The sequence below is a fragment of the Erythranthe guttata genome, chromosome 3 (assembly GCF_056151865.1).
Source record: "Erythranthe guttata isolate IM_541 chromosome 3, IM_541, whole genome shotgun sequence".
Classification (NCBI taxonomy): Eukaryota; Viridiplantae; Streptophyta; class Magnoliopsida; order Lamiales; family Phrymaceae; genus Erythranthe; species Erythranthe guttata.
This window is the reverse complement of record NC_142535.1, coordinates 10,313,714-10,332,692: the sequence shown is the minus strand read 5'-3', so window position 1 is coordinate 10,332,692 and position 18,979 is coordinate 10,313,714. Positions and strand designations below refer to the sequence as shown.

Sequence of the window (18,979 nt, the reverse complement as noted above, 5' to 3'; positions counted from 1 at the left end):
TATTTTGTTTTTTTTCACTTATTTTGGCTGAATTTGTTATCTACATTAAAAGTAAATATTTATTCTTCTGATGAATTCCCCGTGCAACGCACGGGAGAAGTACTAGTGTAGTTTAAATTCTGTAACAAATATGTTAAATTACAGATAATATATGTCCACTTGAAATAACATTCAATATATATTTGCATGTTTAATAAGTATCAACAATAATATAAAGCTTATCAACTTCATTTTTTTTATAATGACAGAAATAACAAATTGTTGCTGCTGTTTAGCAGATTTGCCAGTGAGCTTGGAATATCTCTGACTATGGCAAAATAGTGGAATTTTGTCCCGATCTTTAATTTTTTTTGTCAGAGATTAAAAAATAATAATAAATAAATAAATAAAGATCTACATCAGTTCGATCAATTTTATACAGGACTCGAAACCATCGAATCTCTCATAGGAGTCATACACGGATGCAGTGGAGTTCGAGGCGGCATAGGTGTCTTGCTTCCGATACCATATCTTGATGTTTCCCTAATTTGAAAGATTATATCAGAAACCTTAAAATCCAAAAACCAAAAATAAATAAATAAAAGTATTATTATAATTTATAAGCCTACCTGAATGGTGTGGAAACATTGACACTATCCGAAATATAACTGCGATCAACTGCACAAAATTGTCGATACCGAAATATCATTACGTGGGAGTCAAAAAAAAATCAAGAAGAAAAAGAAAGGCAAATTGAGAGGAGAAAAACTTGCCTGTAACAACTTTCATTTGCGACTCTAATTCAACACGAACCGTTGCACCTTTAATTTCTACTACTCGTCCCTTGCTTCCCTTATAATGGCCAACACGAATTTTAACCGCAGCTCCAACTAAACCTCTTCCACCACCTCCATTCCTCCCTCCAACTGTCCAATTCAAGTTAATATTATAAATATAAAAAAAATGCAGAAAATTTAATTTTCTTTTATAGAAATTACTTACAATTATTTACGGGGCCAGGGCCTCCACTAGGTGGTCTCATCGGATATTGTGGGCCACAAGATGGCTTTCTGAGATGCGCAAATCTCGATATCAATGTGTTACCCTAAACAGAAAAAAGTCAAAAGTCAAAGTCAAAATCAAAGTCAGTGAAAACTCGAGAACACGAAAATAATATTTATCCATACATCGCGATCACCGTTCGAACGAGATCCACCCACAACCATACAAGACTTGGATGTAACGCAAATAAAGCCAGTATGCTCAAGGTGGTGACGGTCATGAATAAACAAGACTCCTTTGTATATATGTTCAACCGGACCTTGTTTCCCCTGAAAAAGTAATAATGGAGTTGAATATTATATGATCATCTCAATACAACCAAAACATTAATTTTTACTAATAAACGGTAAGTAAGGTTTGAGAAGCGCACCTTACACGGACCCTCGAGAATCTTTACAACATCTTTCACGGATATTGTGTTCTTATATTGGTCCGTTGCAAAAATCTTCCTAAATATCTTCTGTTTAATATCTCTCAACATCACAAGGGCAACTTCAGGGCATTCCGGAACACCCTTAAGAACCTGAGTAGTAACCATAAAGCAAGTTAATAGAACGACAAACCAATCAATAGTCTTTGTTGGCTTCTATTTATTCAGGCTAACCTGGAAAGCATCGCTCAACACACGTATAATCAAGCCAAAGCTATTGTCCCTGCACGTTTAATAACTTTCATTTAAAAAAACCCAATAGTGAAAAACTGGAAAATAAATAAAATTTTCATGAAAGAGAAAAAACGCACTCAAGTAGCACAAGGTCATGAAGCTCGTAATCCCCGATCCTAGTAACACCTGATGTTATTTCAGAGCTTTCCACAATGTTGTCCGCAAAGACACGAGACTGCGTATAGCAAAAATAGCAACAGAGTCAGTACTTGCACGAAGAAAAATAAAATGGACAACTAAAGTACTTAAGAAGATAACATACAAGCTCCTTGGTTGTGTCTGAAACTACGTTCACCATGTGACCTTCAACTGAAACCACCATACCAGTTGCACCTTCTGAAGCACCAGATACGACCTTTACATGATTTCCGGTTCGAAAGTACTTGCAGAGGTCTTTGTCACTTATAGCAAGAGTTTTCTGAAAATTAGAACGTGCAATGTGGTTATTATCACCATCCAAACATAAAATTCAAGATATCGTGTGGAAAAGCTAAATTCTGTTTTTATTTTACTCACAGGAAGGCCTTTTTCGTTTGGTTTAATATGTACAGAATCTTCCTCAACTTTTTCCACCCATCCTTGCAAGTTTTGAAGATCTCCCTTTACAACTACAACCCTATCACCCTTCATGAAATGACCTTTCTTTCTGTTTGCAACGAGTGTCGACAAACATGACATGTCACCATCCCCAGTTTCACCGGACTGCCGAAATTTCTCGAGTTCATCAAAAGTAGGTTTCACATTCTGAGTTCTGAGCGATTTCAGTGAGAAATTTTTATACAAGAAACCATCCTTGAACATCATCCCCTCAATTTTGTAAAAGGAATCACCCGAAGATGGATCTCGTTTAGTTTCTACACGAATACTTAGGTCCCTGGTCAAATAAATGAAAAAGTCAACTTTCGGGGGAAGCAAGTAAGAATGAAAGAAACAAATAAAAAGATTTTGTAACAACTATACCTAGCTTCATTGATACTCATAAACCGGGCAGGTGGCTTAAATACCTTCTTCTTTGGAACTTCCCTCCCTTCCTGAAACAAAGCCAGCATGTCATGTGTGTGTAATAGAATAAAGAAGACATAAGCAATGTTCATAATGGTCAAGAATTTAAAAACTCTAAACAGCAAATTACAAATACAAACCAGATTATTAGCAAGGGCCTGCAAGTCAATCCTCGGGATTACTTTCACTGTTACTCTCTGCCGGACATTGTCAACATCTACAACCTAGCATTTACAACAAAATAAACGAATCAGCCATAAGAAACCAAGAAACAAAATAAAGGAAAACAGGAAACAAAACAACAAAAAAAAATACCGCTGGGAAAATATACCTTTGCAAGATCCCCATTATATGTACCAATCTTCACTCTCACCCAGGTATCCCTAGAAATATCGAGTGATTTGCTTTCGGCTGAGAGAACATCTGTCATCTCCTTTATAGGGACGAGCATTATTCTACCTGGATATATACTACGCATACCCTTAATAGCCTGTAGCAAAACATTCTCCGTAAATTTACAACCTAAAGAATCTGAAGAAGAAAAAGTACAATAAAAGTTATAAACTGATGCATACCTCCTTCACATGGGCCTCTTTATCTGCTTCTATGTATATATAGTTTTTTAGATGATCAATTGCTATGGCAGATCTAATTCGCAGCTCGGATCCCTTATCGATACACTTCTGCATAAGGGAAACTGCAATTTCCCTTTCACGACCAATCTACGTAGCACAAAGAACGGATCATATTAATTGGTATCATTATAAATCTTTTTCATTTAATTCACACATTAAAGAATTTCGTCAATCATACCGCACATTTCACCATCCATAATTTAGAATCCCTAATCGACGGCAATAGAGCTTGCTGTTCAACGTCTGTAGCCTCTTCGTCATACTCAACGTGAAGGCTCTTAGAATACCTCTCCTGAATTCTTCTCTCGAATTCCTCAACGTCCTCTTCTTGCTCATGCTCTCGTGGAAGCAATGGACGACGATGAATTCGTCTATCATCCTCATCACGTATATCGTCGACAATAAAATCTATATAACAAGATCCAAGGCCATAAGAATAACAGAGGATGATAGCAAATATGAGCCAAAGTACAGAACTAAAATACAAACAATTCAGAAAATTCCAATTACAAGAGAATAAATTCTCAACTTGAAGCTCCTCAAAAATTTCCAATGTCATGTTAAAAACGAATTAGAATCATTGATCAGTGTTGCAATTGTTACCATGACCAATTTCACTTCACGTATGCTCTTAAACTAGCAAAATCACGCATTGTTTCTTCTCTTATTCCAATCGATAACAACAGTTGGGCGTATTAACTCAAAATTCAAGTTCAATTTTATATACTGAGAGTATTACGATTAAATAGAAAATATTAAAAAAAAAAAAAAAAAAAAACCCTAACCTTCTTCTCTGTCCTCATCGTCCTCCAACTCGTCGTCATCGTCATCCACAAGCGCCTCATCGTCAAAGAACCGTGACGCCGCCTTCCTACGCCGCTTCCCTCCTCCGGCGCCGCCGCTGTAATCCTCATCATCTTCGTCCTCTTCCTCATCGTCGTCGTCTTCCTCCGCATAATCATCTATAAGTTCCGATCGGCTCCTCTTGCGTTTCGTCTTCCCGCTGCCGTCGTAGTCGTCGTCCGCTTCCCCATCTTCTCCATCAACACCGTCGTAGTCCTCGTAGTCTACTTCGTCTTCCTCCTCCGCGTAGTCGTCTCTCCGCCGCGCCATCGTGGTTGATAATTTGGGGTTTCTTCGCAAGTAGCGTGGAAAATAGTTCGTGAAGGTTTTAAGGAAATTTTTAGTTTTCGAATAGAAGTTTTGGCGAGAGGTTCTCTCTTATTTATAGGTGATGAGAGAGGAGCATTAATTCGATTTTTTTTTTTTAATTCGAGCTTCTTGCTGACGTGGCTTTACGAGGAATGCGAGCCGTGATATTTGGGCCTGGGGAGCGGCGACTACTCTTTATTTGGGCTTTTCACTGCATATAAAATTACATTAAAATTAAATTGCCGAATATTTAAATCCAATTAAAATAATACCCATTGTATATTTCCTATTATAATGAAGAAAATCAAGCAATAAAAACTCGCTCACACAAACCCCAGCAACAAAAGCACGAGATTCTTCTCTCCGCATCCCCACAGCCACACCCAATGCACCCGCACCCACCAGATCGCCGCCCTGGCACTCATCGTCGGCACTTTCTTTCTCACCAGACTCTTCGACCACTCTCTCAGCTCCTGCTCTTCACCCTATATCAAAGATAAATCGAATTGTACCTTCGGATAAAATTGGAGCTTGGGCTTGACAGAGAGGCGAAAGGAGTTCGGTTCGGAGTTGTTCAGAAAATCGGTAATTAGGGGAATTGGTACTGTGTGCAGTGTGTGTGTGAGTTTGGGGATCGGAAGCAGCGAAATGGGGGGTAATGTTGTAATTGCACATTCTAGGTCACGAAAATGGGCTGACTATTTCGTAGGCCCATTTATACTAATATTCTATAACTTTATTATAGAGTTGTTTCGTAATTCTGTCTTTTACTTGCACAATATTGAATTGTATACCAATTAAAGTTAAGCAAATTCCATAAATATATAACAATGAGGCTTAAACTAACTTAATGGAGTTTAAATTCTGTAACTAAGATGTTAAATTACAAATAATATATGTCCACTTGAAATAACATTCAATATGTATTTGCATGTTTATGAGCTTATTGCAAATACCACCCCTGTGTAATCTCTAATTGTCAAATAACCCCATGTGATTAAAAAACTCACTAACTCCCCCCTGTGTTAACACTTTCGAAGCACACTGCACCATTTTTTATTTTAGGCTTTGACTAATGGTGAATAGACAAAAATGCCCTAAGGGGTTTTTTAGCAAATAGTCAAGTACAATATACCAAATTTTAGAATCACTTTAATTTTGTAAATATTATGTATTTATATTGAATAAAAAAAAATATAAACCAGAATTAAATATATATTGTAATATTAAAAGTTCTTATATGCCTTTTCTATAATGTTTTTATATTCTTTGTAAAGTTTGTATGTTACATTTTATTAAATAATAATAATCATTAAAAAAAAATAATAATAAACAAAAAAAAAGTTCTTCTTCTCCAGCCCACCCACCTGCCCGGCTCAACCTGCTGCTGCTGTTCTGCTACACTACTACCACCGGCACCATAACCATCTTCTCAAGATCCACCACCACAGCAATAGTAAAAATGGTAGCTATAAATACACAACAAAAAGAAACATATATAAAGAGCGGCGGCGGATCTATATTTCGGCGACGGAGAGATTCTCGATCTCGATCTCGTCTCGGTCTCTCTCCATACAAATCTCGTCACAAGTAACTTTTACAATTCTTCAATTATACACAACTATCTCTATCACTAAGAAATGGGTGGTGCCAGACCGGCGGCGGTGTCGAGGGAGAGAATTTTATAGTGGCTGAGTATCGGTGGTGCGAGACGGTGGCGTTGTAGTCGGAACAAATTTGAAGAAGTGGGTGGAAGGCGGCGTAGTGGGAACGAATTTGAAGGAGGCGGGGGAAGGTGGTGGTGCGAGAGGAGCGGCGATGCTGAACTTGTTGGAGGTGGGCCGACGGAAACGAGGAAGAAGATGTGCAGGCTCTCCTTTTTTTTCAATGGTTTATTATTATTAGAGGTGGATTCGGTACGGTTGCCAAATATTTAGCTCAATACCGTGTACCTACCGTACATTGCGATATTGAAAAAATTCATACCGTTACCGTACCAAAAACTTCGGTATACCAATGTTCGGTATACCGTTATTTTCGGTACGGTACAATCGGTACGTGGTATTTACCGTACGTGGTGATGCATCAAAGATTAAAGAACAAATGACTTAATATATATATATATATATATATATATATATATATATATATATATATATATATATATATATAATTGAAAATAGTTCTAGTTACTCTTGTATGAGTTGTATCTTATTTTCTAAGAAGGTTCGATGTATAATCAGAATAATTAACATAATTTTCTTCATTGAAACAAGAACATACACCATGATAATGTAAATGTTGTTTAATGGAACAACTAGGTATTTATTAGGAACTTGATTGTACTTAATAATTATTACATACAATAAATACTTTACTAATGCTATACATACATGTAGGTAAAAGAATAAAATATTCATACATCATATACAATAAAATTAGTTGGCTATAAGAAACATAAAAGACAATTTAGTAGAACATATATGTTCAGGGTCTTTCTAGGGTGAGATCCCATGTTCTAAACTTTTATGAGATACCCCATTTATATTGCGCCACGTGTCCCTGCCCAAAAATCCAATTTTTCCTCATTTACGTATTGTCGTAAATACCCTTCGTATAATTAATATTTTCAAAAAATCGGCCATTTTATATTGTTAATGTAATGTCTATTTTACCCTCTATATTTTTAATCAATTTTAAATATATATTTATTGCTGAATTAAAATTTATAACGTCAATTATATCATTATTCGTAAAAATCATTAAACCACCCATCCAAAATTGCATCAACCTGAATTCAAACCTGTGACCATCTGAAAACATACAAGAATACTTACCATTAAGACACAACACATAATTGACAATAAACTAACAATATAGATATATATCACAAAGCTACAGTTTATAATGGTTATAAAACTTATATAAATAATGTTAAATAAATTATTAATTCTCATATAATTATTATTATTATATATTAAAAATATCCCCTACTAACAAATCTTTATATAATATAATTTAAAAATCTAAGGAAATGTTATTCAACTCGTGTAATTTAAAAATTAATTTCGAAAGAATTTGAAGTTTGAATTGAATCGTAAATTGTAAGATTTAATTAAATCGTAATATTTGAATCAATTAAACTCGTGTGTTTTCAATTAAAAAACAATATTCAAAGACTTGATCGATTAAGCTCAACTCATTTCAATTCGTAGACAACATTCAAAACAGTGGGCTCCACATGCCACATACTCATTTTCATCCACTTTAACTCCTCTCTAAAAATGGATCCCACATTAATTACTCTCCAAATTAAAATTGTTCCATTGGATATATTTTGTTGCTATCCAAAATGACTCTCCAAATATTAAAATATAATAAAATATTCACTATTAATATAAAAAATACAAACTTAAATTTTCATTTTTTTTATAAACTTGATTTTGAAGTTGAAATACCTAATTAAATATATAGGCATTATAAATTAATGAAATAATTATTTTCTTGGAATGATAAAATTATTTATGTGTAGTAATAAAAATAAATTCGATTTGTTGTAAAGTAAAATAACCTTAATAAGAAATGGTCATCTATTATAAATAAAAATTTATTTGTTAAATACAATTTAAAGTATTTAAAACTAATTTTGATTATAATAATAAATACATAGAACTCTAAAAAATAAAAAATAAAATGATTTATTTAAAAGCCATAAAAGAAACTTCAAAATATTTATTAATGAAATGAATATAAAAAAACTTAAAAATTAGCTAATAAAAGATAATAAAATACAGAATAAAAGATAATTAAATGATTGTAGGTCCACCTTTTATAGTTAAAGTCCTCCATAACTGTAGCTAGCAAGTTAAAGATTGACCAAATTTAGAGAGTGCTATTGAGTAGTATTTCGTTCCACTGCACCATTTTTACTCTCCAAAATTTGGAGAGTTGGAAAAATCTGACAGTATTTCACATTTAAGGAGGCCATTGTACATGCTCTTAGGGCAACTCTGATGGGAGACTCCAAATTGAAGACCCCAAACACTTATTTGGGGTTTGCTATAGTGTTTTGGGGCTTCACAAAAAGGTTTTCACTACAATGGCAAATATTAAATTGGGGCCCCATTTTTAAATTTATTTTATTTTATTTTATTTTATTTAAATGAAAACTAACTATATTTTGTTAGAAAACAATAATTTGTGTCACGTCACACCTGTTATCTTTATCTTGTCGAGGTGTCGATTAAAGAATTATTCTAATTGCAACTATCATATTTTATCTGATAAGATTTTCGGGGATACATGTCGAGTTTTGAGAGGACGTTAAAATTTCTGATGAGATTTTGTGTCCATATCGTACATCTTATCTTCATCCCCAAACATCTATTTAGGAGGGTTCATAGGATGCAGTTTTCAACACTTCAATAGCTTATTCATATTATAACATTTGTTCTCTATTTGCAATTTTCGTCTCATCATTTCACCATGTATCGAAATCTTGAGTTGCTAAACACTTTCTTAACTTCTGAGTCTGATGACGATCTTGAATTGCTTTTAATAGCAACTCAAAATGAGGAAGGCGAAAGGCGAAATAGGCGTCGTCGTGGTTCTGTTCCGGGCCGAAGGGTAATTCATCGTGACAGAGCTAGAGGGCACAGAAGGCTTTATCAGGATTATTTTTCTATAATCCAACATATTCTAATGATCAATTCAGAAGAAGATTTCGGATGCGGAGGCCTCTTTTCTGTCGAATTCTAAATGCAGTTGAATCATATGATCCCTACTTCGTACAAAGAAATGATGCAATCGGGGTCCCTGGCTTATCATCTCTTCAAAAGGTAATAGCTGCACTCAGAATACTTGCCTATGGAATTCCAGCTGATCTTCTAGATGATCATATACGCATAGGTCAAAGCACCTCCATTGATAGCTTACGTCATTTTGTCGAAGCGATAGTTGTCATTTTCAGTGAAGTATATCTAAGAACACCAACCGAAACAGATCTATCGCGACTGCTCCAAGTTAACAAACAACGTGGATTTCCAGGAATGCTTGGAAGCATTGATTGCATGCATTGGGAGTGGAAAAATTGCCCAACTGCTTGGAAAGGTATGTACACTGGCCATTCTCGTTCACCGACTATTGTATTAGAGGCAGTTGCTTCTCAGGATCTTTGGATATGGCATGTTTTTTTTTGGATGCCAGGCTCACTTCATGATATAAATGTTTTAGATAGATCTCATGTCTTTTTAGCATTAACCAACGGTCGTGCTCCTCCAGTCAATTTTATCGTCAATGGTTATAATTATTCCATGGGTTATTACCTACCGGATGGTATATATCCATCTTGGGCTACTTTTGTTAAGACGATATCTGCACCACAAGGCTTTAAAACCAAACATTTTACAAAACTCCAAGAAGGTGCTAGAAAAGATGTAGAACGGGCATTTGGAGTACTTCAAGCTCGTTTCAGTATAGTGTGTGGACCAGCTAGGTTTTGGGATGAAAACACCTTATCTAATATAATGAAAGCATGCATCATAATGCATAATATGATTGTTGAGGATGAAAAAAGAAGGTGCAAGTAATGTAAATTTTGACCATGCATCTCCAGATGTTATTCCGTCACACGAGCACACAAATGAGTTTGTTGAGTTTATTCAAAGTCATCACCAGATTCGTGATAGGGGTACTCATTCCCAACTCCAACGTGATCTTGTTGAGCATCTTTGGAATTTGCACGGTCAAGAAGATTGATAGTTTTATTTGTAATATTTCAATTTATGGCAATATTTCTATTTGTAGTGTTTCAATTTATTTCTATTTATAATGTTTCAGTTTATCTCAACGGTACTTTCTAATATTAATAAAATAACGTTGATTACAATTATAATTTTTCATTTTATCTAGAAAACAGTAAACATACAATTTCAAATTACTAGAGAAATAAACATAAAAGATTAATCAATGAAAACCTCTTTTGCTAAGTATTTCATTTTTCTGGGCCTCCCAATAAGCGGCATGAATTGGATCCATTCCGCTAGTGTTTGTCCCCATAATTGCAATCTCACGACTTTTTTGAGACTCCTCTATCATTTTTTTCGCTGCTCAAACTTTTGTTCTTCTATTTCAATCTTTTTTGCCCGACGCTCATCTGTAACAGACATCTTAGATGAGCTACCGGTCTTTAAGTTTACTTTCTTCCTTGACAATTGTTCTTTTGACGCCTTGTTACCGAGAGGCCGAACGTGAGTAGTGGAATGATCAATACTATCACCAAGTGGGCTTGCATCAACATCGAGGTCGACAATTTTACTTTTTTTTAGTGTTTGCCATTTTCTCTCATTTTGAAGAAGTTCAAATCAATGTTCTAGTTGGAAAGCTCTACCTTCATCGGCAACATATAGTTGTTTTGCTTCAATCAACTGCAAAAAATATAAGGTGAAAAATAAGTAAATAGTATTCTATGAACAAAAATTTGAAATATAAATATTTACCTTTCCATGAGTCGATTGACCGGATTGATGTCTATCGTCGATTTGTTTGACACAACCAGCAAATTTAGCACATCGTGCATTAATTTTCCCCCAACGATGTTTTATACTTTTCTCGGTACGCCCCACATCACCGCCATGACTCATAAACATATCATATATTTTTCCGCAAAACGTAGTGGCTCTCTGATCATTTTCAGTAATAGCATCCTTGCTTGTATTTAGCATGCTGAAACAAGAATAATATCATCATCGCGGGAAAAAATCTTTTTTTTCTTTTTGATAATACTTGCCATGCCACTGCACTTTCGAGAGGTGTAGAAATCTCGTCGAATTGATTAGTTTCCACAAATTCCGGTGACGTGCTATTTAGCAAATCACCGTAAGAATGATACATATCGTCATCCATCTACAAATGCAAGAAAATAATTATTAATTAGCATACATATAAAAATAATTAACCTAATAATAACTAGCATATAAATAAAAAATAATATACAAAAATAAACACTTAATTAAATAACCCTAATTAACCTAATATATATATACCCTAATCACCCCACCCCCACCACTTTGAGCCGTCAACACCCCTCTCTCTTATTCTCATATATTCTCCTCTGTTCTCTATCTCTCTCTCTTATTTCTTTTTCTTTTCTCCTCTGTTCTCTCTCTCTCTCTCTCTAATTCTCTCCTTCTCTCCTCTCTCTTATTTTCATCGTCAGTTTGTTCTTTTTTTCTTTTCTCTCACTCATTCTCCCTAATCTTCTCTCTTTTTTTTCTAACCCGTTTTGTCTCATCTCTCTTTCACTATTTTTTCGTGCTCCGATTCACAAGAAAAATCAGAAACGCAGAAACCCATAAAAGGTTACCTTTTTTTTTCGTTGTTTTTCTTTTAATTTTGAGTTTTGAAATTATGTATTTTTTTCAAACCGAAATGGTCTTTTTTATAGGGTTTTTTTTTTTTTAATTAAGTTGAATCTGCAAAATAAAAGAGACGTTGGGTGGAAATGTATCCGTTGGTAGGAAATAGATCCGTTGGTAGCTTCCCTCCAATTTTTGATTACCCAAATTTTAGAGCCCATTTTTTATGGCAGAGATGAGGATGTCCTAAAATGGGGCATGTTTTGATGGCTCGGTTGGAACAAAAAAATCCAGACTTTGGCCATCAAAATGGCAGTTATTGCTTTTGGGGCCTCATTTAGGGTCTCGGTTGGAGTTGCCCTTACAAATCAACAATTCAAAATTCAAATTTAAACACCATTACTTTACTCTAATTCCGCCCATTTACTGCAAATATTAACACTTTTGGACCTATAAAATGAGGTTTTCTAGCTTCACGAATTCATCATCTTTCCCAGAAGCAATCTCCCTACTTCTCCTTCTAAATTTCTCAGTTCTTGTGACCGTCGGTTGCAATCTTCTGCTTCCCTTGACAGTGAAATTTTCTGTGAAGAAGCAACAAAAACAAGATAGGCTGGACTGCTGTATCCCATATGCGACACGATTCACAATACCTTTCTGCATCTCTTCGAGAAGGGATTGTGCAATTCGTCTTAAGAGAGCGACCTAGTTCGCGCTTCAATTTGCCTATCCTACGAGTTCTTAACAATTTCCAACAGCAGAATTCTAATAATTTAAGAAGAGTTTCATTCCTAATGAAAAGGCATGCTGTTGTTGTCACTTCCACTGCCCCTGCAGGAACAAACGGCCTCAATCGACCATTCCATTTCAATGGCCAATTCTTCCGACGATGGGCCAAGAAGGTCATGTTCTACTTGAGGCTCATGAAGGTGGCATGGATTATACCCGATGAGAATCCCAATTACAAAGACACAGCGGCATTTGACAAACAAAAAAAGGGATCATGAAATATTGCTTAAAAAATGGGTTAATGCCGAGGAAAATTGTAGGAATTGTATACTCAACTGTCTATTCGATGAGTTATATATCGACCGATAAAAGCAGGTCAAAAGTGGGTCGGTTGTCCGATAAAACCGACCCATGCCCATGCTAAGTACATGTGTGTCTTAAGTGACGTCACGCGTCCAAGTGCACGTCATATAATCAATGAACAAGTGCATGTAGTATATGTGTCTCTTACGAAGGCGCCACGTGTCAAAATGCCTTTCTTTTTTTGCAGCTTTTATTTTATTTGTTGAGTTAGTGATGATTATATTAAAAATAATAATATATTTAATTAATTTAAAAAAAAAATTATACTTTTTTTTTTCTTAATTTAATTTTTTTTATTGCATAACATTATAGAAAATAACTTCGGATGCCACATCACCGATTCGTTCTAATCCTATGCCCTCTACCTACTCGCTCACCCTCATCTAGTTCATTACCACTCGATGACTCTGTGGAATGAGATAAATTGGTATTGAAGGGAATAAGTATCACCAACGATTAATAATTGGTGATGATCACATGAAGTGGCATTAAGTGTTATGAAGAACCAAGTTAAGTTGTAAAAATGAGTCTTCAAAATCCATATGTGGATTATATTATAACCAAGTTAAGTTGTAAAAATGAGTCTTCAAAATCCGTATGTGGATTATATTACAGAGTGAATGAAGTTTCGATCATCATTAGGCAGTAGTAGAATTCACTGCATCAATGGAAGGAAATTTATGACCGGTTGTATATCCACATGGTGTAGGATATGTACCATCATCGAATACGGGATAATGTGATTGAGAAGTATACGGAATAAATTCATGCATTCCCGTAATCTACTAATGCCATGTGATGATTAATGCAATTGGATTTCCAAAATCACAAATTAGATTGTGTCCATGGCATATCTATCAAAATACTCTGTCACATTTTGGTAGTTTGAATAATAATTCAGATTTCAAAAATATATTTCATGTGTATGGAATATAATTTTGTGAATATGAAAAAATATTGATAATATATGGAGTAAAATGATTGTTGGTTTTAATCTCTATGATCACTTATGGTTAATTAATATATGTACAAGTTGAAAAGTAAATAGTGTACTACTTTTAATAAACACATATTCTAGTTCATGGCTTAAAGCTACATCAAGAAGTGAGGGCACAAAATTAACTTTGAAAATCTCTTGTAAAAGAATGCATACTTTCTACGATTGTATTCTTAGATTTCAAAAAGGTTAAAAAAATGTGTCGTCAAGATGAAAAATAAAATAACTTTGAATGTCGTCATGTCATTGAATGCCCACAGTTGCCGTAAAATCTAATAGTTTTTCGAGAGATGTTGCTGCAATTTACACTGACACGGTACAAAATATGTTTCAGTGAAAATTTATTAATTCACTGGGCATTTATTTTGATGGAAAGCCTGTAAAACGATATTTTATTCAAGTGTACCGTAAGATCCTAATGTAATTCAAATCGTGTACGAAAGGTTGACTTTGATTCGAGATCCACTTAAGTAAATTGTACATGCATACTTGAGTCTATTTGTATAATATGCAAGCATGTATTATTGGTCTTCAAACAAATAAATGTGCATTCAACACATTTGAGGCATATAAATGAGAGATGGACAAAAAATAAAAAGAGATGGAGTGAATAAGAAAATTCCAGTGAAAATAATCATGAATCTGAAACAATGTATGTGAATCATGCAGTGAGTTTTGATATATGATCTCACACTACGGAGTAAATTTTAATCAGAAGCTAGAAACATACAACCACTGGGATTGAAAAACAAGAAAAGGCAAAAGGAAGATTGGATCTTCAAGGGGTAAAATTCAAACTCATCCCTGAGGTTTCCACTCAACTTCAAATTCATCCCTGAGATTCTAATTGACTTCAATTTCGTCCTTCCATGCCTCATTTCACCGGTAAATTTGGTAAGAAATAAATAAATACCAAAATTACCCTTTATTAAAAGGTGAACTTGGTGGAAAAAAATAGTTTGAAAACCTACTTGTTGGAAAAAAAAATGGTGGGGAAAATTTTAGTTTTTATAAATACGAACACAAACAATCCATAGAAAAACATCATACATTCATCGAGAGGCATAGCCATAAATATTTTATTGTGGGGGCCGAGATTAGAATAATAAAACTAAATATTTGTGGCTTTCAGAGATGGAGCCCTTGCACCAAAAGGCGAAATCCCTCGCCCCGAGGGCCCCCATTCCTTGGCCCGACAAGGATTGATGGAGGAATGTAAATCATGGTAACTCAACGGCCCGTTAAGGTAGCGGACCCGGACCTAGAGATGGAGCCCTGATCTTATTGTAAATTTGTCATATAAAATACCATAAAAAGTAAACATTTATAAAATTTAATTAAAATAGTATATATTAAATATATATTTAAGAAAAATAATTATCGAGACTCTTTTTATTAGGTTAATTATTAGGGGCTCTTTGAGGAAATCCCCTCATTATTTTTTTTTAATGGAGAGAGGTCCAAAATATTTCAGTCCATTTGAGAAAAGCCCACACCCATTTTGACCATTATGTTTTCCAGTTTTGCCCCCGCCAGCCACATCATCACTGGGTCACGCCCTCAACGAATTTTTATTTATTTATTTATTTTTTTCCGTTTTTCCCCCTTCTTTTATGTATCAGTTTCCTTAATCGACTATGAAGCATAGTCGATTCCTTAATCGACTATGCTTCATAGTCGATTAAGGAAAATATTTATTTTTTTAACTTTTTTTTGTTTTTAAATTTTTTTTTTCTACATCAAGTATATTAATCGACTATAATGAAGCATAGTCGATTAAGAATCTGCTACTAAACATAACAAATCACATAGCGAAAAAATGCAAAATCAACTATATTTTACAAAAAATAAAAAATATACAAACATTATAATTGATTTATACACTTGGAATCAATAAACAAAAAATCGAAAAAAAAAAAAATGGAGTCGATCAACCTTAATCGACTGCCAGAACATAGTCGATTGGCTTAATCGACTATTGAACATGTACATAGTCGATTAAGGTTTCAACCTGCGCGAAATTCTCTACACGCGCCGTCCGATCCACAAAAAAACTCAAAATCAGCCTCCCCCATCGTCACCACACCGCCGGAGATGGTGGGAGTTTTCTTTTCCCCTTGGCTGAAAATTAAAATGCGATAATTACAGTAAGGAAGAGAGAAAGGAGAGCATATATCCAGATTTTATGAACTACCTGTTCTTAGTGAAGAACTCCTTGGCGGCGGCGGCGGCGGAGCAAACCACCGTACCACCACCGACGACTTCAAGCACACCAGCTGCGAGTACGTCTCCAGTCCCCGCATAGTTCCCCATGGGGTCTCAGCGGTCAGAACGACGGCGGCGGCGATGGAGGGGATGTCGAGCGTGTACGACTTGTTGGCGTCATGTGCTGGTAGGGGTGGGCATTCGGGTCGGGTCGGGTTATTCGGGTTATTCGGGTCGGGTTATTCGGGTTTTTTACAAAAAAAAAATTACCCGAACCCGACCCGAAATAACCGGGTACCCGGTTGCCGGGTACCCGGTTATCTCGGGTCGGGTTCGGGTTTTGCTATTTTCCTCTTTTTTTTTTGTTTTTTTTTTTTTTTTTTTTAGAAAAATTAACAGTAACTAATTTTATTTAAGATATATATATATATATATATATATATATATATATATATATATATATATATATATATATATATATATATATATATATATATATATATATATATATATATATATATATATCAGTACGATATGTATATCAGATTATCAGTACATAGACATATATATATATATATATATATATATATATATATATATATAAAAAAAAAAAAAAAAATTCAACCGGGTACCCGATCGGGTACCCGGGTAGGATTTCTTATACCCGGACCCGACCCGGTTTGGGAGCACCGGGTACCCGAACCCGGGAAAAACCCGGTTACGTAAAAAATTACCCGATCCGGTCGGGTAATACCCGACCGGGTCGGGTTATACCCGAATAACCCGACCCGAATGCCCACCCCTATGTGCTGGCACGACGGTGGTGTCGGCGACTATGATTGTGAGGGTTTTGAGCGGCGAAGACGAAGTGAGGTTGAGTGGTGGAACGACGAGGGGACGGTGGTGGTCGGTGAGAATCTGGCGGCGGTAGCGGTGGACGGCGGGGGAGAGGCAGTGGCGGTGGTGAAAGGCAGAGATGGTGAATTTGGGAAAGAGATGAATCAGTGGAGCGTGAGGAAAAATGAGAGAGAAATTAGGATTTCAAAATAGTATATTGACAATTAAAGGTAGATTTGGAATTATAAAAATAATATTTGGTAGAACACTATCCAATGGGCTTTTCTCTAATTATTTTTGGAAGAGAGGTAACTACATTTCCTAGATGAGAGGGGTCTTGCTAATAATCTCTAAGTATGCCATTTATATGGACTATGTAAGATGAAGTAGTTGAATGTGTATTAATTGAAGATGAACTGGAAAAAATGATGTCTTACTTTTCTTTAATGATAGAATATAGAGTCTAATCATCAAATTTATATATTAAATAATGTATTAAAATTTAGGGAAAATTTTACAAAACTCGCTATTACAGAAGTGTTATTATAATGAGTCCAATTTTATTTTACATTTTTAAGATAAATCAAAAACATCTTTTATTAATTAAGAACATTTAATCATAACCATTATACCCCTAAGTTTTTAACCATCTTGTCATGTTAACAGTCAATAATTGTGGCTTCCTAAAAAAAAGATATTTTAGTCTTTAATCCGTTTCTTCCCTTAGAACAACAATCTCAATTCTTGGGTGCGATTGGTGTAAACGGTGGACAAACCATAATTTTCGAGTGCATTGGGAGCATGATTTTGGGGACATAATTTTTGAAAGGATTTTTCGGTTCTATTAATTAGGGGGGATCTGCATTTATTTTTATTTTTTATTTATCAGAATAATTAGTTGGGGCATATAAGGTATTTTGAGTTGATTGGATTTATAGCAAATATCAATTACAAAAAAATAGATTTATCAAGAAGTCAAAATGCAATGAGGGGATTTTATCAAATAGCCCCTAAATTTTAATTAGAGTCCATGTTAAAAAAAAAATCATATATAATCTTCATAGAGAAAAATAATAAATATTATTTTATTTTTGAAATAAATGGAGCCAAATAGGGCAATATTGGGAGTTCGGAAAATTTCTTCTCATTTGGCTGGTGAAAAAATGCTTGAAGGAATTGAAGTTGAATAGAACCTCACGAATTATTTTGAAGTTGACAGCAAATCTCAGGGACGGTTCTAAATTTTACCGGATCTTCAAGTACTCATGATAGATTTGCACAATAATCTTATCTTACTTCAATTAAAGGGCAAATTACGAGAACCCCTTGAGGTAAGACCTAATTAAGAAAATCTCCTTCATAATTGTGTAATTATGAGAAAAAAACCTCTAACTTAAGTTTGATTGTGCAATCTAACATAACTTGTGTTCTCTATTTTACCTTTATGTAATCTGAGCTAATATATATATAAACTCCAATGTTAAATATCAAAATTGAATTATTCATTTGATATTTGAGATAATATTTTAATATGATTAAAATTCATCTCATCTCCTGCAACTATGATTATCAAATTAATTATTAATTGGAAGTTTATGGGTGCCAGATGTCGACTTGTGGTTGGATGTTTAGATAGTTACATTTTTTATAACTCAATTTATGGCAAGTATATTTACATCCCAAGAGGTGAATTATCAAAATAGAACTCTCATTTGATAACCCCATTGGAGTTAAAAATTTCTGTTTTTTAGTGTGTAAATGATGGTTAAAGGTTTGAATACCAAGTTTGATAATCTCATTAGAGTTGCTCGTATGAAACTCCTTATGATTAGCGGTTACAATTAACCCCTCAAACAGTAACAATAACGGCTATGATTATGGGTTGGTGGGCGACGGGAAGAAGATGAATCATCTTTTTTTTTTCTTTTTAAATGGTTTATTCATATTTAATTTTTTTTTTTTTTTTGCAAAATCAATTTTAATTATTGTATAAAAATGT

General features: G+C 34.6%; 1 protein-coding gene across 1 annotated transcript; it reads right to left on the bottom strand.

Moving 5' to 3' along the window:
- Positions 1-212: 212 nt before the first annotated feature.
- On the bottom strand, positions 213-4,596 carry LOC148771746 (putative transcription elongation factor SPT5 homolog 1). Its single transcript, XM_088815502.1, has 16 exons — positions 4,128-4,596; positions 3,521-3,750; positions 3,283-3,429; positions 3,039-3,197; positions 2,848-2,931; positions 2,666-2,736; positions 2,222-2,579; positions 1,968-2,123; positions 1,783-1,880; positions 1,646-1,694; positions 1,412-1,564; positions 1,167-1,310; positions 982-1,084; positions 753-905; positions 609-657; positions 213-522 (listed from the first exon to the last, which is right to left on the bottom strand). The coding sequence occupies exons 1-16, from the start codon at positions 4,453-4,455 to the stop codon at positions 414-416; spliced, it is 2,391 nt and encodes a 796-aa protein (XP_088671628.1). The 5' UTR covers positions 4,456-4,596; the 3' UTR covers positions 213-413.
- Between the last annotated feature and the right edge of the window lie 14,383 nt (positions 4,597-18,979).